Source organism: Neophocaena asiaeorientalis, unplaced genomic scaffold (assembly GCF_003031525.2).
Source record: "Neophocaena asiaeorientalis asiaeorientalis breed wild unplaced genomic scaffold, Neophocaena_asiaeorientalis_V1.1 scaffold72, whole genome shotgun sequence".
Taxonomy (NCBI): Eukaryota; Metazoa; Chordata; class Mammalia; order Artiodactyla; family Phocoenidae; genus Neophocaena; species Neophocaena asiaeorientalis.
Genome location: NW_020185336.1, coordinates 8619979 through 8646601, shown reverse-complemented (window position 1 = coordinate 8646601; position 26623 = coordinate 8619979). Strand labels below are relative to the sequence as shown.

General features: G+C 36.6%; 1 protein-coding gene across 1 annotated transcript in view; it reads right to left on the bottom strand.

Annotated features, from left to right (window-relative positions):
* The window catches only part of ACVR1C (activin A receptor type 1C), an 83066-nt gene extending 56452 nt beyond the window's left edge, over positions 1–26614 (bottom strand). Inside the window, exon 1 of the mRNA XM_024735911.1 lies at positions 26456–26614. Coding sequence (XP_024591679.1) covers positions 26456–26528 — 73 coding nt within the window. The 5' untranslated portion in view covers positions 26529–26614. The remainder of the gene's footprint in view (positions 1–26455) is intronic.
* Positions 26615–26623: the final 9 nt, after the last annotated feature.

Here is a 26623-nt window from a genome sequence, read left to right as displayed (position 1 = left end):
CAAATCTGCAGGATAGGCCAGGAGAATGGAGACCTAGGGAAGAGTTGATGTTGCAACTCAAGTCTAAAAATGGTTTGGAGGCAGAATTCCTTCTTCTGGGAACTTAATTTTCCTCAAAAGGTCTTTAACTGATATGATGAGGCCCACCCAATTATGGAGGGTAATCTGTTTTATTCTAAGACTATTGATTTAAATGTTAATCTCATCTTAAGAATAACTTCACAACAAAATCCACACTGGTGATCAAAAACTGGGTACCATGGCCTTGTCTAGTTGACTCATAAAATTAACCATCACAAGTATTTATTATGTGTCAAACACCATGGTAAGAGCTAAGGAAAGGAGGTAGGGAGGAAAGCAAAAAGGTCATTTCCTAAAGAAATTGCAGTGTTAAAGGACAGTACTATAATGTGGAAAACGGAGCCAGAGATGTGTACACAGTGTATCAGGACACAGAGGCTGAGTGCTGCTTAATTCAGCTGGGGAGGGGGCAGGGGTGGATAGGGAATGTTCCTTTGAGGCGAGTCTTGAGAAGCACAATTGTTCTTCACCATCCCCAGTCTCCTCCCCTCCCCCATTCAGAGTACCAGTCCCACCCCACACTCTCAGCAGTCCTCAAAGACCCTCCAGCCAGCCCCACCAGCCTGGGGAAAGCATGGCAGTCCTCACCTACTGGACAGTGGGGAAATAGCTCCTGTTATGGGGCTGAAATATACGGGCACTAACTTGTCCCCACTTTGCCAATATATTCTTGTCACACCCATTCCCCAGATGGAACTACATTCCCAGTCCAAGCATCTCAGTGTCCCAGGCACCACCCTCCCAAGGGCCCCTCGACTCTTCTGGCACTGACTGGGAAGGTGCAGTCACCTTCCCTGGAGTTGCAGGTTGGGGCTCAGAGCCCTCCCCCAGTACAGGGCCTGGGGACTTCCACCTCCTCTTCACCTGAACGGTTTGCAGGTCCTCCCTCAGGTTGCCCGGATCCCCAGGATGTCAGCCGGGCTTTGGCATGAGTGAATTCCGGACCCAGTCAGCTCCGGCTGGCTTCACCCCCTGCCTGCCCAGAGAGAGTCTCACTCCAGAGATGCCTTCCCAGTGATCCCAGGTACCATCTAATGGCAGCATAGAGAGGACGCGGGCTACGTTTTACAGAATAATCTCCACTCCCGAGTAGTGTTTCTCAAGCCTTTTTTTTAAAAATAAATTTATTTATTTATTTTTGGCTGCGTTAGGTCTTTGTTGCTGCGCATGGGCTTTCTCTAGTTGTGGCGAGAGGGGGCTACTCTTTGTTGCGGTATGCAGGCTTCTCATTGTGGTGGCTTCTCTTGCTACAGAGCACAGGCTCTAGGTGCGCGGGCTTCAGTAGTTGTGGCACACGGTCTCTAGAGTGCAGGCTCAGTAGTTGTGGCACATGGGCTTAGTTGCTCACGGCATGTGGGATCTTCCTGGACCAGGGCTTGAACCCGTGTCCCCTGCACTGGCAGGCGGACTCTCAACCACTGTGCCACCAGGCAAGTCCCTCTCAAGCATTTTTAAAACCCGTATTTCTTTTAACTAAACATAAAAATCTGACACCCTTAGTTTTCTATTATTTGACATTGGAAATAAAATGAATAAAAGAAAAATAGATAATTAAGTCTTTAATACTTATTATTTGCATATTCATTTAGATCCCATTGCCCATAGAGCTGCTATGTTGATGTTCACATAAAATCACACTTGATAGTAATGGTTACCAGATTTGGGGATATCACCCACCTGTAAAATTTCAAAAATAATTTTGGGACTCAGTCAAGGGTTGAACTAAATAATCAAGGGTTGAACTAAACTTTTGCTTTCCCAAGGAAGAACATGATAAAAAGAAAAAAAAGCACACTCTATTACCGTCATTTCCAAAAAGAAAGGGAATTATAATACCAATGAAGTAAGGAAGGACATAAATCCCAGGTTTAAGGACAGACCTTAATAAGATCAAGGATATCTTTTAAAATTTTCAGATGTTGTAAAACATAATTGTATTTTATCATGTTACATTTCTTTTGTCTTTTTCTGATACAGATTGTTCATCTGGGGATGAACTGTGCATCAGAAAGTGGAACTTGAGTGTTCAACCTGTTCCTGTACTTTGTTTTGTTCATTATCAATGGCCAGAATTCACATAGAAATGTTCTCTTAAATGCAAGAGGCAACCATCCACAGTGCTATTTTTATTCAATATGGAATGTTCCAAAAAACTGAATAAAGCTGAATAATAAAAGCCACGCACGCCAAGCTACAAAGAAAGCTAATAGTGGGAGACAGCACAGTGTTTGACTAACAAGGGACTTCTTTTGTTCAGAAAACAGACTGCTGGGCCTTCTGGGCTCAACTCAATGAGCTCAGTCTAGGCAAATTCTCACCTGCCAAAGATTCACTTTGTAAATGCTTCCACCAGTATTGGGGCACAGATATTAACACTGTATTTAATCAACCTGTACTTTTAGGTCTATTTTATTGAACTTGGAGGAAGGTATTTTTAAAAATTATTACAGACCTGCGTTCAATATACTGCTTCTCAAATCTGTGATTTACTTGAGGATGAGCTCTTAATCAGGAACACACTGTACAATTTTAATATTGTTTCCATGAGAAAATATTACAAATTATAACCACCTCCTGAAGGATATGATTTCCAGCAATATCTTGTAGTGATGAGCACAGGTTGCTACTCTGTTGCACGGAGAAATGAACCTAGGTAAAGAAAAGAACGGCCCAGGAGTTCTGATTCAGTTCAGTGTATTTTGGAGGCAGGGTGTTAATCCTAGTTCTAGTAACATGGCCTTTGAGACTTCTGCGACCGCAACTGATCCATCCAAGAAAGAATTCAATTAGATGACCTCTAATGTCCTTCCCAGTTCTAAAGATCTATGACTCCAAGAGGTGAATGCATAGATGATCACCATGCAGTATGAGACAGAGCAATGTGAGTGACTGCATACCCAGAGAACAAAGAAGTCATTGTCCTAGAATCTTAGTTCTCGAAGAAACCTGTTCAGGAGACTATTGCATCGTTCTGCTGAAGACTGAAGTGTATAATCAGAGTTCATACTTTGGAAGTCCACTGAGTCATAGAAAGCTAGTGTTGTCTTTTCAATCTCTATGAAGTAGAGAAGATAGAAACCAAGTGGGAGAGGATCACAGAGAATTTGGTGATGAAAGGAGAATACGAACGTGTGAAATATTTCATCTATTTATAAAAAATGGAACAAAATACAGAAAGTTGATACAAAGATAAACTTTTAAAAGCTAAGGAGGTTCTGACTTATTTAAAGGAGGCAATTAAAGTAATCAATAAAGAAAAATGTAACTAATAATTAATAGTCAAACAACAGGACTAAAAGAATACACAGAAAAAGAGACAAAATGGTAGCAAGTTTAGAATGAAAGTGGCAAATAAAATTGAAAAATTAAAGTCTTCAGCGTTCTTAAGGGCTCACTTGTCAGAAATTTTTATCACAATCCACAGTTCTTCATTTCTATGATCAGATATGGTAAGGAATAGATAATTCTCAATCTAGAAATAAAAGGAAACTATACAAAGTAAGAACCTGCTCTAACTAAAAATAGAGTGGCAAGTGAAGAGTTGAAAGGGGAAGAGGAGGGCAAGTGATTTAAAAGGAAAATTTTCTCTAAGGCTGATCCCACTGGGCCTCTTTCCAACACTGACCCCAAAACTCAAAGGTTTAGCTTGGATACTGTGAAGAACTTACATTGTACAAGCATGAAATGGGCAGCATTACCTTCCTCTATTCAAAGAAGATGGGTAGGAGTGGGAGCGGATGAGTGGGAGATGACATTTTTAAATTCATAATTTTTAAAATATATGTAATTCTCAGACCTCTAGGGATTATCACAGCTGCTATAGAAGGTAGGTTACATGGCTTTCCCTGGAATTATGTCTTCCTTTTGTTTATCAAAGCATTATTAAACAAAATAACTGCTTGCTTTTTTCAGCTACGCAAATATATTTCAAGACATAAAAGTGAAGAAATATAAGAAATTAGAGGACCTCAGAAACCTCAAAGAATTCATATTAAGCCAAAAGAAAAGGAAAGTCTAAGGCAGGTCGTCCTGAGTTTTGCTGCTACAGTCGTGATAAGTCAGTATAAAACAGTACAAAACAAAAAACTGTAGCAAAATAATAAAAACAACCCTTATCTTTCTAGCTCTGTTCATTTAAGTTTAACATTGTGGGAATTCAGCAAGGTGTAGGGAAAGTATCCTGTGCTTCAGAAGACTTCACATCTGTAGCTGAAATCCTGAGCCACTGCTAGACCAGCTGCACGGCCCAGGAAGTTTCTTCACCTCTCTAAACGTGACTATGCACTGGGGAAGCAGGGATAATAATTCCAATCTCACAAGGTTTTTGTGATTAAAAGAGATATTTTATATAAAACATTTGACACACAGAGGTTAAAACAAAAAACCTAAACATTAAGTTCCTGCTGTCATAAGTTATAAGCTGTTCAGAGCTCAACATTCAAAGCCCAAACCATACTCCCTGAATATAACTATGAGTGTTTCTGACAACTCTTTCTGGCTTTGATTAATTTTTTCTTTGGTAGTGAAACTGCACCACTAAGGTGATAAAATCAGCAGCTGTAACTCGAAATAGACTTTTTTTGTCTTACGAAAACCCCAAAGCTTTGACATCTGAGCATGATCAAAGAGTAGAAGTATCTAGAATGTTAACTCTCATATTGGTTGCTACACTTATTTTTTTCCCACATATCAATCAATGATTTCTTGAGTTTGACAAATAAATTTGAAAATGACAAATATGTCAATAGAAAAATGAACAAAGAAGATGAACAGAGAAAGAAAAACTTTCAATAAACATGAAAAGCTTTAATCTCATTAATAATCAAAACAGGAAATTAATACAAAGACATAATTTTTATTTAAAATTATTTTGTAAATTATAACAACCAGAAATGACAAGAGGGGATCAATTAATTTCACCTTTACACACAGTTGATGGAGTATCATTTGGTACAAACTTTTGGGAGTACAATCTGACATATCTGTCTCAAGAGTCCTAAAAATGTTTATGATCTTTGCGGTTGCATTTCCACTTCCTCTATATGAAATAATCAAAAAACCAAAATTTTATTTAAAATTTCCATTGCGGAATTATTATTCACAAAAGTGAAAAATGGAAATAACCTAAATATCCCCAAATCAAAATGTTTAAATAAATTTTGATAATACATATGACAGCATAATACTCTGTTTTTAATAATATTTAATTAGAGTAGCTCACTATAGATATTAAATGAAAAGTAAAGTCATAAAACATCTAGGATATGATCTTAATTTACATAGAAATAAAGATTAGGAGGAAATAAAACAAAATAGTAATAGTGGTTATCTCTGAGGTATCAAACTAAAGATGATTTTTACATTTTACAACACTTTTCCCTAATTTCCTATAATGAACACATATTAATGCTATGATCAGAAACTAACAAAAAGGTTTTGTTAAAATCACTTTTTGCTCTGTTAAAATATTTAGTTCATAGGGAGTGCCTGAGGATATCATAGGGATATCTTCAGTCAGCTCTTCTGCCTATGCCTTTAAAATAACACTGATGGCAGAGTCTGGTATTCACCCACACGTGTGCTGCCATGTTACCCCATTGCTTACAGCAACTCTATTTTCAAGTCCAAAAATTGTAATTTGTGCTCTGAAAATAGGCTAGCATATTTGAAAGCAGGGCTATCCCTGAAAATTCAGATATATGAATATCACATAATGACTCCCACTCTACACTGGAATCTTACCTTATCTCGAGGACATAAACCAACACACTAGCGTAGCCTGATGATCTTTCTACAACATTTCCTCTCATCTTTTAATTTGTCTTAGAAGAGTGTCAAAACTGGCACGGTGACTTTCTCTGACTGTGTAGAAGACAATCAAGAAAATGCTGACTGCCCACTATGTGCATGACACTGTATTAAACAAGGGGTACCTCTAACCTGACTCAGCAAAATAAGGTTTGTTAATGCATTAATGGGTCTGTGTATAGACTGCAGATGTAAGCAAAATTCTCCATAAGCAAGCTTAATGCTATAGTAAACCAACAAAAAGAGCCAAAGCAGCCCATAAGTGCTCTCTTGTAGGTGATAAATGACCTTTCAAGTTGAACCAAATGCTTTCACCTAAAAAAGCAGGTGAGCAATGCCACATTTACAACGGGCTTTATCTGTGTATGGATAACAACCCTCAGTTGCAATTTCCTTTGCTAAGAGAAGAAATCACTACTCCCTGCTAATGAATGAAACACAGCCTTATGTACCCTAATTTGATTTCATTTCTGTCTACCTTATGCCATTTTACAGACTGAAGATGATACACACAAAAACACATTTTAATATGTACAGACATCCCTTACTTACATGGAAGTTATATAACAAAAGTAAATCAATTACTTGTAATTTTTAATTTGTTTAATCAATGTTACAAATGCACATGATAAAAAAAAAAGTAGTATAGGAAGAATTAAAATGAAAAGAATCTGTCCAGTCTCACTTCCCAGAGGCACCCATTTTAAACTATTTTTGTTCTTGTTTTTAGGATACTGTCTTAGGGCATTAACTCTAAAAATAGAGTGCTGTTCTTGATTAACCAATTTGAACAACTATCTGCTGACTTCCTGATTTATATAAGACTCCCTAGTTCATACACATGCATTCTAATTTGGGAAGTAGGGTCCAGTTTATTGAGGTGTAATTTACATATGGTAACATTCATCCTTTTTAGTATACAGTTTTATGAGTTTTGACAACTGCAGTTCAAATTTCCCCCCAAATTCCCTATACAGCTTGTTAGACAACTCCTCCTGCTACCCCAGCCCATAGCAAACAATGATGTTTTCTGTTATACATTTGCCTTCTCTAGAATGTCAAATGAATGTTGCCTTTTGATTCTGGCTTCTGCCATTTGCCTGAAGGCATTTGAGATTCATTCATGTTGTTGCATACAACAAAAGTTCATTGAATGAGGATGGACCTAGAGATTATCATACTAAGTGGAGTAAGTCAGAGAGAGAAAGACAAATATCATATGATATCACTTGTAGGCAGAATCAAAAAAATATGATACAAATGAAGTTATTTACAAAACAGAAATTGAGTCACAGATGTAGAAAACAAACTTATGGTTACCGGGGGGAAAGAGGGTGGGGGGTATAAATTAGGAGATTGGGATTGACATATACACACTATTATGTATAAAATAGATAACTAATAAGGACCTCCTGTATAGCACAGGGAACACTACTCAATACTCTATAATGACCTATGTGGGAAAAGGATCTAAAACTGTATGTATAACTGATTCACTTTGCTGTACAGCAGAAACTAACACAACATTGTAAATCAACTATACTCCAATAAAAATTTTAAAAAAAATTTTTAAAGTTCATTGAATGAATGCTCAAGAGTTTGTTGATCCATTCACTAGTTAAAGGACGTATTTCCCAAGTTTTTGCTGATTTGGAACAAGTCTGTAATAAACATTAATATACAGATTTTTATATGAAATGTTTCATTTCTCTTCTCTAAATATCTAGGAGTGGGATTAGTACATTTTACAGAAAGTGTATGTTTAACTTTATAGAAAGTTACCAGTGTTTTTCAAAGTGGCTGTACCATTTATATTCCCACTGGTAATGTATGAGAGTTCTAGGTATTTAGCCTTCCTGACAGCACTTGGTATTTTTATCTTGCTTTTCGTTTTGTTTTATTTTGTTTTTTTCACCACTGGAACAGGTGTGTGGCGGCATGTCATGGTTTTAATGAGCGTTTCCTCATTTTTTGGTGTGCTTATTTCCATTCAGATATCTTCCTTATGCCTGTTCTGGTCTTTTGCCCACTCTTATTGGGTTCTTTGTTTCCTTGTTATTGAGTCCTGAGAATTCTTCATATATTCTGATTCAAGTGCTTTATCAAATATGTGTCTTGCAAATATTATCTCCCATCTTTCAGCTTGTCTTTTCATTCTCTTAGCAGCACCTTTCAAGGAATAAAAGTTTTAAATTTTGATAAAGTCCAATTTATCAATATTTTCTTTTATGGATCATGGTTTTGGTGCTCTCATCTAAAAAATGTTGCCTAACCCAAGATCACAAGATTTTCTTCTATGTTTTCTATTAGAAGTTTTTATAGTTTTAGATGTTATTTTTACATTTATTACCCATTCTGACTTAACAATTATAACCATGTCAGTCATGTTTTGAGGTTCTTTTTTCTCTTTCTTTGCCTATTTTTCTAGCATCATTTGTTGAAAAGATTGTCCTTTCTCTATTGAGTTGCCTTTATACTTTTGTAAAAAATCAATTAATCATAAGGTGTGGATCTATTTCTCATTTCTTTATTCTATTCCATTAACCAATATTCCTCTCTCCTTTTGCCAGTAATGCACTGTCTTAATTATTGTAGATTTATAAGCCTTGAATCAGGCATTGTGAGATTCCAACTTTGTTCTTCTTTTTCAAAACTGATTGGTTCTTTTAGCTCATTTGCCTTTCCATATATGGTAATTTTTTTTTAAAGTTTGGTGAATTCTGCAAAAATCCCTGCTGGAATTTTGATTGGGATGTTGACTGTGATTACACTGAATCTATAGACTTATTTGTAGATAGCTGACTTATTAACAACATTGAGCCTTCAATTCTGTGAATATAGTATATCATTCCATTTATTTAGGTCTTTGAATCTTTCAACTGTGTTTTACAGTTTCCAAAATACAGATTTTCCACATATTTTGTTAGATTGACACCTAAATATTACATGGATTTTTAAATGCTACTGTAAATGGTTCCCTTTTTCCAATTTCTAATTTTTCATTGCTACTACATAAAAAGACAATTGATTTTTTATACTAACTGTGTATCATGCAACCTTGAACTTGAACAAGAACTTATTGGTTCTAATAATTTTTTGGAGATTCTTTAGTATTTTCTACATATAAGATCAAATCATCTGTGAATAAAGAAATTTTTGTTTATTCCTGTCTAATCCATATGACTTTTATACAGTTTTCTTATCTTAATGCATTGGCTAGGACTTTACATTTGGTATTTATTAGAAGTAGTAAGAACAGACATCCTTGCCTTGTTCCCACACTTAGTGAGACGCATCCAGTCTTTCACAGCTAAGTACAATGTTAGCTATAAGTTTTCTGAAAAAGCTCTTTCTCATGTTAAGCAAGTTCACCTTCTATTCTTAGTTTGGTGAGAGTTTTTACTACACTTTTTTTTTTTTTTTTTTTTTTTGGCGGTCCGCGGGACTCTCACTGCTGTGGCCTCTCCCGTTGCGGAGCACAGGCTCCGGACGCGCAGGCTCAGCGGCCATGGCTCACGGGCCCAGCCGCTCTGCGGCATGTGGGATCTTCCCGGACTGGGGCACGAACCCGTGTCCCCTGCATCAGCAGGCGGACTCTCAACCACTGCGCCACCAGGGAAGCCCGAGAGTTTTTATTATAGACGTGAGTGCTGTCATCTGGGTTTTGTGCATCTATTGATATTGTCATATTTTTATTTTCTTTGGGCTACTGAAATGGTGGATTGTAATATCAGATTTCTGAATGTTGAAAGCCTTGTATACCCAGGTAAAACCCCACTTGATCATGATGTATTACCCTGTTATTATATTGTTGGATTCAATTTGATATTTTGTTGAAGTTTTTGCATCTCTATGAGAGATACTGGTCTGTAGGTTTTTTTCATTGAGATGTCTTTACCTAGTTTTGGTCTCAGTGTAATGCTGGTCTTATAAAACGAACTGAAAAGTGTTCACTCTACTTCCATATTCTGAAAGAATTTGTGGAAATAGACATTATTCTTCTTAAAATGTTTTATAGAATTCGCCAGTTAAGCCATCTGGGACTGGATACTTCTTTGATAAAAGTTTTCAAGCTTTAAGCTATGAAATAAATCCCTCTGACTATTCAGTTACTTCTTGAGCAAACTTGGTAGTTTGTACTTTTTAAGAAATGTGTTCATAACCCTCCTACACTGTTGGTGGGAATGCAAGTTGGTACAGCCACTATGGAGAACAGTATGGAGATTCCTTAAAAACACTATCGATAAAAATAGAGATATTATCATATGATCCAGCTGGATCCATATGATCCAGAAATCTCACTCCTGGGCATATAACCAGAGAAAACCATAATTCAAAAGGATACATGCACCCCAGTGTTCATTGCAGCACTATTTACAATAGCCAGGACATGGAAGCAACCTAAATGTTCATTGATGGAGGAATGGATAAAGAAGATGTGGTACATATATATACAATGGACTATTACTCAGCCATAAAAAAGAATGAAATAATGCCATTTGTAGTGAGGTGGATGGACCTAGAGTCTGTCAGTGAAGTGAAGTCAGTCAGACAGAGAAAGACAAATATCATATGATATCACTTATATGTGGAATCAAAAAATGGTACAAATGAACCTATTTCCAAAGCAGAAATTGAGTCATGGATGTAGAAAACAAACTTATGGTTACCAAGGGGGAAAAGTGGGAAGGGATAAATTGGGAGATTGGAATTGGCATATACAGACTAGTACATATAAAACAGATAACTAATAAAAACCTAGTGTACAGCACAGGGAGCTCTACTCAATACTCTGTAATGACCTATATGGGAAAAGACTCTAAAAAAGAATGGATATATACATATGTATAACTAATTCACTTTGCTGTACAGCAGAAATTAACACAACATTATAAATCAACTATACTCCAATAAAAAAATAATTAAAAAAAGAAATGTGTTCATTTATCTAAATATCCTAATTATGAGCATAAAAATGTTTGAAATATTCCCTTATTTTTATGTATGTAGGGTCTATAGTGATGTCGTCTTTCACTTCTGACATTGGTAATTTGTGTATTGCCCTTTTCCTTGGTAAATCTAGATAGAGGTAAACCAATTTTAGTACTCTTTAAAAACAAAAATGTTTTTGGTTTCCTTGATTTTCTTTAATGTTTTTTCTATTTTCAACTTCCTTGGCTTCTCTTCTTACCTTTATTTCCTTCCTTCTGTTTGCTTTATTTGCTGTTCCTACAAATTTCACTCTAATCACTGCTTTGGGTATAGCCCACAGTTTTTGATATGTTGTGTTCTCATTTCCTTCCATTAAAAATATTATCTAATTTTTCTTTTGACTTTTACTTTGATCCATAAGTATTCAGAAGTTTATTGCTTAATTTCCAAATATTTGGGGATTTTCCAGGTAGGCTCCTGTTGTTGATTTCTAGTTTACTTCCATTATGTTCAAAGAAAATACCCTGTATATTTTAAGTTCTTTTAAATTTATTGGGTTTGTTCTATGACCCACAATCGATCTATGTGGATTAACATTCTATGTGCACTATAAAATGATGTAAATTCTGTTGTTGATAGGAATGTTACACAAGTGTCAATTAAGTCAAGTTGGTTAAAAGTATTTTTCAGACCTTATATATTCTTACTAATTTTTGGTCTGCTTATTTTATCAATTATGAGAGAGGAGTGTTGAAGACTCAAAATTTAATTATGGATTTGTCTTTTCTCCTTTCAGTTCTATCAATTGTTGTTACATGAATTTTGAAGCTCTGTATTTAGGTGCATACGCATTTAAGATTATCATATCTTCTTGGTTAGTTATCTCCTTTATCATTATGGAACATCCCTTTCAACATTCCATTTTCTGAAGTCAATTTTGTTATTAAGATAGTCACTCCAGTTTTCTTATGATTATTGTTTGCATGGTACCACTTTTCTCATTCTTTTACATTTAAGCTATTTGTGTCTTTATAGTTAAAGTGCATTTCTCATATTGACGGTGAGTTTTTTATAGCCAGCATATAGTTAGTTCTTGTTTGTTTTTTCAATTTGATAGTCTCATCTTTTTAATTACTGTATTTAAACCACTTGCATTTAATGTAATTATTGATATGGTTGAATTAAAATCTACCATCTTGCTAGTTTCTTTCTATTTGTTCCATCTATGTTTGGTGCCTTTGCCATTTTGTCATCATGTTTTGGGATTTAAAATTTTTCATTTTATTTTATGTACATTATTGGTTTCTTATTTATACCTTAATGTTTTAATTTACACTTTACTATTTTAGGCATTGCCCTTGATTGTAAAATATACATATTTAATTAATTATAGTATAACTTCAAATAATACTATATAACCCTTCACATATAAGAAACTTAACAATTGTATATTCCCATTTCCTCCTTCCCATCCTTTGTGCTGAAGCTGTCATACATTTTATCCATACATATGCTATAAACTCACAGAGAATTGCTACTATTTTTGTTTCAGAGAGTCAATCATCTTTTAGAGTGCTTAAAGTTAAGGAAAAATTTATTTTATATTTATCTTCATTTTAGCCATTTCCAGAGATCTTTACTTCACTCTGTGGATACAAGTCTCTGATGTTGTATTCATTCTGTCTGAAAAAGTTGCTTTAACATTTCTTGTAGTGCAGGTCTTGTGGTAATAAATTCTCAGTTTTTATTTGTCTGAAAATGTCTGTTTCTCCTTCATTTAAAAAGATAACTTTATGTGGTATGGAATACTGAGTTGACAGTTTTATACTGTACTTTAAAGTTGTCACTTTATTGTTTTCTGATTTGCATAGCTTCTGATGAGACATCTGCTTTAATTCTTAACTTTGTTCCTTTGTATGTTATAGGTCTATTTTATTTGGGCTTCCTTCAAGATTTACTCTGTATGTTTGAATCTGATCAATTTGTATATGATATGTCTAATAGTGTGGGGTTTGGAAGGAGAGATATTTATCCTGCTTGGGCTTCTTTGAGTCTCTGTGATTGATGACTTGATGTCTTTCATTATATTTGGAAAATTATTCATCAATCTCTTCAAATATTTCTTCTATCCCATTCTCTTTTCCACCTGATTCCATTTACACATATGTTATGCCACTTGATATTGTATTACACCTCTTGGATGCCCTGTTTTTGTTCTTTTCATTCTTCCATCTTTACCTCCTGACACCTTCCACTTTTGTGTAATGACTTTATAATAGTAAAATTACATAATTATAAGGTAATTTCTATTGTTCCATCTTCAAGTTCATGATTCTTTCTTCGGCTGTGTTAAGTCTACTGATAAGCACATCAAGAACATTCTTCCTCTCATGTTTCACATCTAGCATTTCCATTTGACATTTTCTTACACTCTATCTTTCTGCTAAAATGCCACGTCTGTTCATGCATATTTTTTTTCTCATCAGGCATACCCTAACATGGTGCTTTATTTCTAATAAACATAAAATCAGGAAACAGAAGCAAAACAAATGAAATAAACCACCTGATCAGTTTTAAAAGATAAAAATGGGCTCCAGGATAGAGTAGAATCTAGGACAACAGTATTTTAGAAAATAAAATTGAAAAAAATAAATAATGCCAAAAGCACACAGTAAATGAAGCCTGTTTCAAAGCAAAAAGACTAAATTAAAAATAAAAACTTTCAGGCACTTCAGGGAGCACAAGAAGCATGTATTAAGCTGAGCAAGTTGTGAATAGGGAGGAATTCAACACCTGTTTGGGAAGCCTTTTCCATTTAGGACTCATAAACCAAGCTCTGTCATTTAAGCTTTAATCCTTTGAAAAAACAAGCCTTTATCAATAAAGGTGCCTCACTCTGTCAATTTTCTTTCACTTGGGATGGCACTCAGAGTGCAAATGATGTTCATGCATATTTTTCACCTTTTCCACACAGCTTTTAATCACAGTTATTTTTAATTCCCTGTATGATAGTTCCAATATCTGCATCACATCTAAACCAGGTTCTACTGAGTGCCCTGTCTCTGGACAGTAAGGTTTTTTCCTTGATTATTTGTGTTTCTAATAATTTTTGGTTGATGTCAAATATAATCATACTATTGGTAAATGTAATCATATTATTATAGGGTCTTTACATTAAAGTAGGAGATGTCATGGGATAAAGAGGGGAGTAAAGTAGGAAGAATGAAGTGTCAGGTATAGAGTGAAGTATGAAATAGTACAATATTGACTCAAAGTAAACATTAAGTTAAGAAAGAATACAGTTAGGTCTAGAGTAACCTAACTTATTATTATTAATTTTAGATTACTCTAGATACACTAAAAATAACAATAATTAAAACAGAGTGTAAATAAATCCATAAAGGAAATAAATGGAATATGCCCCAAAAATGATCAAACAAAAAGAAGGCAAAAGAGAAGAAACAGAGGAACAATAGAAAGAGAGACAAATAGCAAGATGGTAGGCTTAAATCCATATCAATTATTACACTAAATGTTAATGGGCTGGCCATTTAATTTGATGCAATATCTGCACCAAATTAAATGCAGATATTGTCATATCGTTAAAGGATAAAAATCAAGAACCAACTGAACATTATATACAAAGGGTGCACTTCAAATATAAAGATATAGATGGGTTGTAAGTAAAAGGATGGGGAAAATATACATGCAAATATGAAGCATGGTTATAATAATATCAGAGAGAATAGACTCAAGACAAGGAGTATCACTGAGATGAAGAGAGAGACTTTATAGTAATTAAATAGTCATTGCATCAGGTAGACAGACAACTCTAAATGTGTATGTGTCTAATAAGAGAGTTTCAAAACACATGAAATAAAAACCGACAGAAATAAAGGGAGAGAGAGACAAATCCGCAAGTACAGTAGGAGATTTTTAACACTCCCCTCTCAGTAAAAATGTGATGATGTGAACAACACTATCAACAAACTTTACCTAATTGGCATTTACAAAGCAACACACTCAGCAGCCAAAAAAATAAGAACAGCAAATGCTTTTGGGAGTATGGCATTGAGAAATGACTGGGTAAGGACATGAGTAAACTCATTGTGGTGACGTTTAACATTAACATCTTGAAGATTAAGTGACTGCATTTCTCAACACCAAGAATGCACACATAAGACTTGTGAATGTCATTATATGTAAATGTTTCATCAAAAGAGGATAGTGTTGTGTTTGCAAGTGTTTGCAAATATTGAACTTGTGTAATAACATGCATGCTGAGGTACTTAGAGAATAGTGTACTGCTATTTGTAATTTATTTTAAAATGCATCAAAAATAATATGTATTAATGAATAGAGAGATAAATGGATGTATATGGACAAAGCAAATATAATCTAGTTGATGAATGTATCAGTAGTAACTATAAAATTCTTTCAATTCCAGTGTATGAAAAGCTTAATAATAAAATTTTGAGAAAAATGAAAATAAAAGCTTTTCCAGAAAACAAAAATAGATTAGAAATGGATAAAGAAGATGTGGTATACATATACAATGGAATATTACTCAGCCATAAAAAGGAACAAAATAATTTTGCAGCAACATGGTTGGATCTAGAGATTGCCATATGAAGTGAAGTAAGTCAGACAGAGAAAGACAAATATCATATGATATCACTTATATGTGTAATCTAAAAAAAAATGGTACAAATGAACTTATTTACAAAACAGAAGTTGAGTCAAAGATGTAGAAAACTAACATATAGTTACCAGAGGGGAAAGGGGAGGGAGGGACAAACTGAGAGATTGGGATTGACATATACACACTACTATGTATAAAATAGGTAACTAATAAGGACCTACTGTATAGCACAGGGAACTCTACTCAATACTCTGCCATGACCTATATGGGAAAAGAATCTAAAAAGAGTGAATATATACACATGTATAACTGATTCAATTTGCTGTAGAGCAGAAACTAACACATTATTATCTACTCCAATAAAATAAAATAAAATAAATGTATTGTCATCAGAACTGAGCTACAAGAAATGTTAAAAGAAGTTCTTCAGGCTGAAAGAAAGTGACACCAGTTGTAAATTCAGATCCACACAAAATAATGAAGAGCAATAAATGGAAATGATAAATAGGTGGGTAAACACAAAATACCACATTCATTTTTTTCTTCTATTTTTTTGGGGCTGCGTTGGGTCTTTGTTGCTGCGTGTGGGCTTTCTCTAGTTGTGGCAAGCAGGGGCTACTCTTCATTGTGGTGTGCAGGCTTCTCATTGCTTCTCTTGTTGCGGAGCACAGGCTCTAGGCGCACGGGCTTCAGTAGTTGTAGCACATGGGCTCAGTAGTTGCGGCATGCGGTCTCTAAGGCACCCGGGCTACAGTAGTTGTGGCGTGAGGGCTCAGTAGTTGTGGTTCACAGGCTCTAGAGCTCAGGCTCAGTAGTTTTGATGCACGGGCTTAGTTGCCCAGTGGCATGTGGGATCTTCCTGGACCAGGGATCGAACTTGTGTCCCCTGCATTGGCAGGCAGATACTTAACCACTGCACCACGAGGGAAGCCCCCACATTCATTTTTTAATTCACTTAAAGGTAATTACATCAACTATACTTCAAAGGAAAAGTTAATAAAACTAAAAACAAATAAATAAATAAATAAATAAATAAAATATTTAAAGCCAAAATAATAACTTGTCCCATGGTTTATAAAATATTTAGAAGTAAAATATATGAGATTAATAGCACAAAGGACAAGAAGACAGAAATGGAAGAATATGATAATAATGTTCTTAGATTAAACTCTGATAATTTAAAGATGGATGTTATAAATCTTGCAGTAATCACTAAAAACAAAGAGATGTAGCTTATAAACTAGTATTAGAAATAATATAAGGGCTTCCCTGGTGGTGCAGTGGTTGAGAGTCTGCCTGCTAATGCAGGGGACGCAGGTTTGAGCCCTGGTCTGGGAAGATCCCACATGCCGCTGAGCAACTGGGCCTGTGAGACACAATTACTGTGCCTGCGTGCCTGGAGCCTGTGCTCCGCAACAAGAGAGGCTGCGATAGTGAGAGGCCCACGCACCATGACGAAGAGTGGCCCCCGCTTGCCACAACTAGAGAAAGCCCTCGCATAGAAACGAAGACCCAACACAGCCATTAATTAATTAATTAATTTTTAAAAAAGAAATAATATAGAATACTAACATTTAGTCAATTAAATGAAAGCAAAAAAAGGAAGAAAGAGAAGGAGAGATATAAACATAATAAGATGACAGATTTAAACATAACCACATTGATAAATGCATTAAATGTATATGGTCTAAACATTACATTTAAGACAAGTATGGAAGACTGAATGAAAAACAATACCTAACCATTTGCTCTCTTCAAGTAGCCATCTATACACATACATAAACACACACATACATATATACATATGAATATATTATGTATATGTACATGTATAAATGTATGTATGTACACATAAAGTTAAAAATATGAGGATGGGAAATCTATAACATGTAGACATTCAGAACAAGATAGCTGGAATAGCTATATTAATAGTAAAAAAGGATAGATATACAAATATTAATCATAGCTGGGATGGCTATATTAATTTTGACAGAGTAGACTTTAAAGCAAAGAATACTACCAGTGATAAAGAAAGACATGTCATGATAATAAATATTACCAGGGATAAAGCAAGTGGTTTCCTAATGCTGAATATACATCAAGAGGACATAATAATCTTAATGTGTATGTACCCATTAACAAACTTTTCAAATACATAAAGCAAAAATTGGAAAAACTAAAAAGAAGAATAGCTGAATTCAAATGTAAGTTGAAGATGTCAACCATCCTCTCTCAGTGATTGATAAAATAAGAAGACAGAATATCAGTAAAGATATAGATGACCTGAATAACATGTGAAGCAACTTGACCTGAATAACATTTATAGAACACTCCACCCTACAACAACAGAATACGTATTATTTTCAAGTGCACGTGGTACATTCGCCAGGTCAGACACATGCTAGGTTCTGAAACAAATAAAAATGAAATTTAAAAAACTGGAATCATACAGCTGATGTATTTTCATCCCCAATGGATTTAAATTAGAAGTCAATAACAAAATGATCTGGAAATTCCCAAAATATTTGGAAATTAACCAACAGATATCTAAATAACCCACAGGTCCCAGAAAAATCACAAAAACTAGAAAATATTTTGAACTCAATGGAAACAAAAACACAGTACAGCACAATTTATGGATGAGCTGAAGCAGTTGCTGAGAAGGAAATTTAGAGCTTTAAATGCTTATAGCAGAAAAGAAGGAAGGTCTTAAGTGAATGACTTAAGAGTCAGCAAACTATGGCCCACTGGCTGTCCCACTTGTAAATAAAATTTTATTGAAACACAGCAACACCTATTTATGTATTGTCTATGCCTGCTTTTATACTACAATGGCAGAATTAAGTAGCTGCAGCAGAGACTGTAGGGTCCATAAGACTAAAATATGTACTATCTGACCCTATAAGAAAAAGTTTGTCAACTCTTGATCTAAGGTACCAACTTAAGAAGATAGAATAAAAAAGAATAAATTCAAAGTAAGTAGAGAAAAGAAACAGTGATGATAAGAGCAGAAAACAACTGAAGGAAAAAAACAACAAAGAAAATCAATAAAACCAAAAGTTTTTTATTTGAAAGAAATCAATAAAATCGATAAACCTCCAGCTAGACTGATCAAGGGAAAAAGAAAGAATATTCAAATTCTCAATGTCAAGAATATAAGAAGGGACAGCACTACAAATACTATAGGTATTAAAAAGGTAATAAGGAAATATTATGAAAAACTATGATAAAGACAATATCCAAAAGAGAGTTCAGGAAAACTAACTCTAAAGGAGCATCTCATCTTGATTTGTCACAGTAACTCTCAATCCTTTTAAAGAGGTCCAGCTGTTTTAACAAAGTCAACTTTCTTCTATGTGCAAAAAAGCAATGCCTTTTAATATAATATAGCTAATATATCTAGAGAACAGCTGTATCTAGAGAACAGCTATAAAAGGGAGAGAGGTTCATTCAACTATGCATTTATTATTCTGTAAGGAATCTTCTGCTAATCATATAATTATTCTTTTTTCAGTGTTTCAAATTTAGAGTGTATTGTCTATTTCCTGGAAATACACACTCTTGATTCCAAGTGGAATTTGAGTGAGAATGCAGTCTCACTATGATTTTAGAGAGGCAAAGGTTCACAGTGTAGATCTTTACTCTTGAAGAGAAATAACGGGAATGAAAAGAAGGAAAAAACACATTTCTAGGGGATCAGGCCAGGAAAATGTCATCAGATAAAGTTATGAGATGTGATGAGTTAATATTCTTTAATATATTTTGGCTCTGTTTGAAAACAATCTGGCTCCTGAAAGCTGTGTTAATCTGGATTACCACCCTCTGAGTTAACATCTCTAAGATACGCATGCACTTATGAAACTAAACATTTTGCGTTAAAATGATGATTGTCCAGATCCTGATGGATTAGATTTTTTTCTAATCTGGTTTTTGACCAAAGTATTAATTCAATCATGGCACTGAATGAAAAATGTATAAGGAACTTAATCAGCATACAGAGATGTAGCATCTATCTCTGTCATTTTACCTTAGCATGAGACAAGAATGATAAAACAGATTAGAAGAAAATATATGTGTTTCACTTTCAAAATTAGAGAACCTAATCATTTTCTTGATGTGAAAAGTTTAATGAAAAAGTAGACTGATCTAATTTGGGATGCTTAAGTCACTGGCAAATTTAAATTGTTTTAAAAAAACTAATAAGCCAAGCTCTTGAGTCATACGGAATGATTCACCCATGAATTCTTGAGGGGATTAATTTAAAACAGTTCCGAAGAAACAGCATCTTCACATACCTACTCTAAAAAAACAGAAGAGAACAACAGAAAAGGGAAGTTATTCTAGAGGAGAAAAAAGGAAGCATCAGGACAGAATAGAACCTTGTTAGCCTGGTTAGCCAATCAGAGCAGATGAATTCAAGAGCCACATGATAAGGCAAAAGAGTGAAAAATAATGGAGTATTGGCTGCTATGAAAATAAAGTCTTCCTTGTCTCTTTCACACTCCTACTCACCTCCTCCCTCTCTTTTACTTGTTGCTGGATACCTAAGTGAGAGGAGTAGTGATCTGTATTGTTCAGGTTCCAGGGAACCGAGAGACCCACGCGCTTCAGGGATCCAGCTTTCAAAGAACATGAAAGGCACAGGGCTCATGGTCCTGTCCCCTACTTCTTTTCATAGCAAGCGTGGGAAGTTTAGGACCTGCTTCCTCATAGAAGAGAACCAGCCACCTAACTCCACAGACACTCCACCTTTCCCCACTTAGCAGTCACCCCTGAGATTATGGCCTAGAACTCCTGTCAGAGCTGCCATGAAGGTTGAACTACCATGAGCTACTGGAGATAGAGGTCCCCTGCTTTGTCACTCTGGCTTCATCCATGCATTGCAAGACCTTTTGTTGGTAGCGTAGTGTCAGGATCCAGGATTCTGACTTATCACAACCTCCCTTTCTTTATCCTAGGCTATTTAGTTGTTCAAAGTTTAGAAAAAGGGAGAATATTAGAGTTCTGCCATGCAATTTGTGGCCAAAGTACCAGGCAACAACAAAAAAAAGTCACTTTGCCTTATTTTCCCTCCCTTTTCTAGATGCCCCCCTTAGTAAGCCATCTTAGACTGGAGGAGAGGCACAGCTGAACCAAGACAGTATTTAGGTATTCCTAGGTCCCTTAACAAAAGAGTAATTTCTTTTTTTTATTATTATTATATTTACTTTTTAACAGCTTTATTGAGATAAGATAATATGCCATACAATTTGTCAAAGTACGTAATTTGGTGGCTTTAGTACATTCATATAGTTGTGCATCTATCTGGAATTTCTATATCATTTATGAACATATCCCAATATTATCCCAATTTTTAAAAATAAATTTATTTATTTATTTTTGGCTGCATTGGGTCTTTGTTGCTGCACGCGGGCTTTCTCTAGCTGCGGCGAGCGGGGGCTACTTGTTGTTGCGGTGTGCGGGCTTCTCATTGTGGTGGCTTCTCTTGTTGCAGAGCACGGGCTCTAGGCACGCAGGCTTCAGTAGTTGTGGCACGTGGGCTCAGTAGTTGTGGCTCACGGGCTGTAGAGCACAGGCTCAGTAGTTGTGGCGCCCGGGCTTAGTTGCTCCGTGGCATGTGGGATCTTCCCAGACCAGGGATCGAATCCGTGATCCCTGCACTGACAGGCGGATTCTTAACCACTGTGCCACCAGGGAAGTCCTATCCCAATTTCTTAAACAATGTAAAGATAAACCTTGAGATTTTTAGTATTTGCTGTGAAAAATTTTAAACATGAAATCCCAATCGATAAAAAATCCAGAAAAAGATATAAAAGATAAGGAATGAAAAATACACACTCTGTGCTTAGAACTTTTCCTTTTTTTCCTATTTAGTTCTGTTTTCCATTTATATTTGAAAATTAATCCTATTGTTTATTTATTAAAACAAACTCTTTATATTCATGTGAACATATCTGTTTGAGTTTTTAATGATCCATGCCTACAGTTCACTTATAGGACACTTTTCCCCTGCAAACCTCAAAATGAAGCCAATGCTAATTATTTGGTAGCAGGTCGAGACTCAGCTAGAGCAGGAACTAAACATCCTCTGGCTGATATTTATGCATCCCAGTCCCTCTCCTGAAGGACTCAAGATCATTCTTTTAGGAAGATGCTCTGGAACCATAAACTGTCAGATTATCAGGTCCTGTGTGACTCTAGTTGTTCTCCTCTCTTCTAACCTTTCCTTATTTACAATAAGAGATGCAAGTTCTGCCAACAAAAATACAACAACCTGGATCTCAGCTGCTGCCTAGAAGTTTTTTTAAAGAGAAACACATGAATGTTTATTCAAAAGGAAAACACAGTTGGCCCTCTGTAGCCACAGGTTCTGCATCTGCAGATATAACCAACCAACTCCAGAGAATTCCAAAAAAGCAAAAGTTGAGTTTGCCATGCACTGGTAACTCTTTACATAGGTTTTACATTATATTTACAACTATTTATATAGTGTTTACACGGTATTGAGTATTATAAGTAATCTAGATGATTTAAAGTACAATACATGGGAGGATGTACGTAGATCATATGTAAATACTACACCGTTTTACATAAGGGACTTGAGCATCCTCAAGTTTCAAATTTCAGTATCCCGGGGGTCCTGGAACCAGTCCCCCTGTACTCTAAAAATGCATTTGAAAGCAACAATCACATTCAAAAGACCATAACTTTGGGCAAGACCAACTGCTTTCACATAACAATAAATCATTTGCAGAGAGTCTAGAGAGTATTGTTTCTTTTTCACACATCCTTTTATGTTAAGGTACTCATGTAAGATTAGGAAAGGCTGGGTATCCCCCTCTGTTGACTCAGAAGGACATTCAGTGCCAAGACTTGGAAGTGATCTATTCAGAGATACACATGGGGATGGCAGCAAAGCTAGAACAGAAGTTTTAAGAGATGAGAACTAGAAAATAAGTGTATTCTCTAATGCAAGAGCTGGGAATACATATATCTGAAGCAGTTCATCTCACCACAATATTTATTTAATGTTGGGCTGCCAGATAAAAGTACAGAATACCCAGTTAAACTAGAATTAAACAGCAATTAAGTTTTAATATATATATGCCCCATGTCATATTTGTAACCTACTTATACTAAAAAATTATTTGTTGTTTATCTGAAATTCAATTTAACTGGGCATGCTGTGATTCACTAAATCTGTGACTGTATTTAATGTGTCTTTTAAAATTATCTAAAGGGAGTTCCCCGGTGGTTAAGAATCCACCTGCCAATGCAGGGGACATGCGTTTGATCCCTGGTCCAGGAAGATTCCACATGCCGCAGAGCAACAAAGCCTGTGCGCCACAACTACTGAGCCTGTGCTCTACAGCCTGTGAGCTACAACCATTGAGCCCATGAGCCACAACTACTGAAGCCCACACTCCCAGAGCCCGTGTCTGCAACGAGAAGCCACCACAATGAGAAGCCCGCGCACCACAACGAAGAGTAGCCCCCACTTGCTACAACTAGAGAAAGCCCACACCCAGCAATGAAGACCCAATGCAGTCAAATAAATAAATTATATTTTAAAATAAATAAAATTATCTGTAAATGCCCTTGGCTTTAGATTTTTAATCTTCAGGTCAGACTGAACTCCAGACTCATAAAACCAATTGCTCACATGACATCTCCACCCCAGTACCTATGAGACATTTAACACTCAACATACCCAAAACTGAGCTCCAGCTCTCCTCCACCATTCCCCACCTCTCCCCAGGCCTGCTCCACCTGCAGTCAGCCTCATCTTACTTAATGGTCTATTCGTCTATTGCTTGGGTCAAAATTTTGTGTCATCCTTTGTTCCTCTCTTACTCTCACACCTCAAATCCTGTATTTTTGCGTCATTGTAGAAAACCGGAGGAACTCTCTATTTTATACTTCTGTAAGTTTGAGGCTAGAAAACAGGTTCAGGCAGTACAATCAATGAAGAAATATGTTCCCAAGGACTTCTGCACAGAGTTTCTCCTAGTCCAAAGAAGTCTCTTTTTTGGAACCAGGGAGCCTCTTGCTACACTTGTGTCAATCAACCAATAAACGACCATGCTTAAAGAAGGGCAAAGGTACCATCTTTTGCATTATAAACTCACTCCGAGGCTTTCACTTTTACTTCCAGCACAGTTTAAAATGTATAGTAGGAACTGCTAACTGCTGTTAAGTGGGGGAAAAAAAAAAACCTCACTACCTGAAACCCCTATCCCACTCTGGTTATTAAATGAAACAGTTATCTTTTCACCTATAGAGTAACAGCATCTAGCTTTCTGGACTCAATAATCCTTTCTATCCAGAAGACAAAGGAGTTTCATGAAATTAGTAGAAAATATACAATGTGTAAATCTGTATAATGTCCAAGTCCAGCTTCAAATTTGAGAACTCCAGGGCATTTTCTGGCAATTCTTTGTTTAATACACATGATAAATGTTGTGAGGTCATGTCAGGTCTTTCTTATCAACATCAATGAACCCAGAAACTAGATAATTAGAGCAACACAGAGCAGCCTAATTTTTTTAGCCAGTCCAGACCAATAAATAGTTTCTCTAAGTTTCCACCAGACCAGCGGTTACCCTCTGAGATTTTCACCAAGGAGCAATGATTTCTACTCTGCTGTCAAGGCTTGACATACCTAAGGTGCTAGAGATGCTGGGGAAGAACAGCCAAAGCAAAAAGGGTTTATTCGTTCATCAATATCTTCAGATATTTAAGGTCCTAGGCTTGGTGCTCAACAGAGCCAAGTTGGAAAGTAGTGTTTTCTGTCATGTGGTTTTGTTATGTCACTGTCAATAGCAACTTCTCATATAACATGTCAACAATGGCATGTACATCTCCAAAACACGGTAACAATGCAATTTGTAAAAGTGACCAGGTCAAGGGCTTCCCTGGTGGCGCAGTGGTTGAGAGTCCGCCTGCCGATGCAGGGGACACGGGTTCGTGCCCTCAAAAAAAAAAAAAAAAAAAAAAAGTGACCAGGTCAAAGATAATGAAGGTAGCCACATGAGAAAACAATTTAAAAGATTAAATAAATAACCTTGACTCCCTCTATCAAATAATCAAAGATTTGTATAAAAAAATAAGAATCAAAAATGTAGATTGCAATATACTTTTTTTTTCCTGTGGAACACAAAGAGGAGTAAAATTTCTTAAACTGGTTTCAGAATGATTGCATTCTACATAGAAAAGTTCATTGTTAAAGTTCAATTTTGATAAGTACTTCTCTACTGTATTGCCACATTATTTCCATATCAGGCATTTTTCTTAGCCTTCAAATTTTAAGGAAACAATCAAATTTGAATGGATGATCTATTGCACATTTCAATGTCAAAAGTTTCCATGCCTTTTTAAGAACATAGCAGGCAGGGCATGTGTTTCCTATGTTGCTATGCCCAGAGTCTCTGAAATCTTCTAAAGATTCTGTCATATAACAAAATATACCTTTCAAGCTAGATAAAAAATAATTGAGTCTATTTTTTTAAATGTCTGCAACAAAGCTATTAGCTCCCTGAAATAAAAAGGGTTTGTACAGATAGCCTGCAGAGGCAACTTCACAGGTGTCCAGTTAAAACTGTGATCTCCAGAAGACTTTGTGTATGTAAGTTCTATTAAGTCATCAAGAGCACTTTGAGTATTCCAAGTTAGTGGAGTTTCTGCCCATTTCTCATAAAGACCTTCCCATAGTCATTTTTCTTCCCAGTGATGAATTTACTAACTCTGAATGCAAATACTTCCCTTTATCCCATCATCTTCCTGACAAGTCTCTGGGTAACTGCTTCCTAAAAGGCTGTGCCTTTTCAAAGATAACTGAAATGTTTTCATCCTAATATTGTATCAACTGATCACTTCCAACAATCAAATTTTCATTTGAATATCGTATTTGGTGAGTCTCTCAGACCATCTAAAACACTGAATCTGCACGTGACAGCAATCATACTATTCAAAACATTCTCCTGCACATGTCACTAAGAGGAAAACTACCTACCCTGGAGTATAGCTATTAATGTCAAACAGACTGTCATCGGAGAAAACAAAAATGCATCAAAATCAGCTTCAGACAAAGTACAGCCCTACGGAAAAACACCAGGTTTTTATGTGCAAATGTCTTAAATGTCTGATTGACATGTTTAAAGAATGAGTTAGCAAGGAATCTGCTCCTGGTCTCTCTCCATAACCCAGAATAATGTGACAATGAAAAGAATTTTAGAGTTAAAGGGCTTTTCATCATAGCACACTACATGCATTTGCCCCAGTTTCTAGTAAACATTATGAAGAAATGTTTAATTTCTAGCTTGGGCCGAGGGCTCTATTTAGCCTATCAAAGCACAGACCTGTCATAAACGCTGGGACTCTTGCCAGAAATTTTTTTTCCTGCAGCTCTTAGTAAAGATCATACCTCGAAAGCATTGTGCCTTGCAAACCACGCAGATTTAAGCTCCCACTCCCGCCTACAGAGCTTGGCACCAGCGGCTTGTGAGGTATCCCTCATCTTCTAAAACTCTGACTGAATCGCCACCACCACTCCCCACTCTCCCACCACCACCGTGTCGTCATCCTTGCTTAGCTCTCCGGAGCTCAGCACGGAGCGTCCCCCAAGCCCCTGAAGAGTGAACTCACGGTGCCACCCAACTCCCAGCCCTGCACACACCCACAAACACTCCCTCCGCTACAATCTGCCCCCAAATGTGTCACCCACCTCACCCCTAATCCCATACCCCAACGTCCCTGGAGCTCTTCCCCGCTCCTGGTGGCTTCATCCCCAACACACCTGTCTACCCCGCTGGCCGACTTCAGGTGCCCACGCTGCGCCCTATCCCGCGCCCCCTCAATCTAACTGGCGCTTCGCACTCCGCCCCGAGGAAGGTCAGTTCGCTCGGAGCACCTTCTTTCCCCACCCCTTGCCCACCCGCAGACCGCCCCCGACGCCCACCCTCACGGGCGCGGAGAAAGGGTCGCTTGTAGTACCTGCCGAGAGCGCGGCGGCCGCGACGAGCAGCAGGAGAGCCTGGCGAAGCGCGGCGCGGAACGCTCGGGTCATGGCCACCAGGCGCCGCGCCCGGGCTGCGAGGCCCCGGAGCCGAACGCGACGGCCGGGGCAGCGCGGGCCGCTTTGAAGTTCCCGGGGCGCAGGAG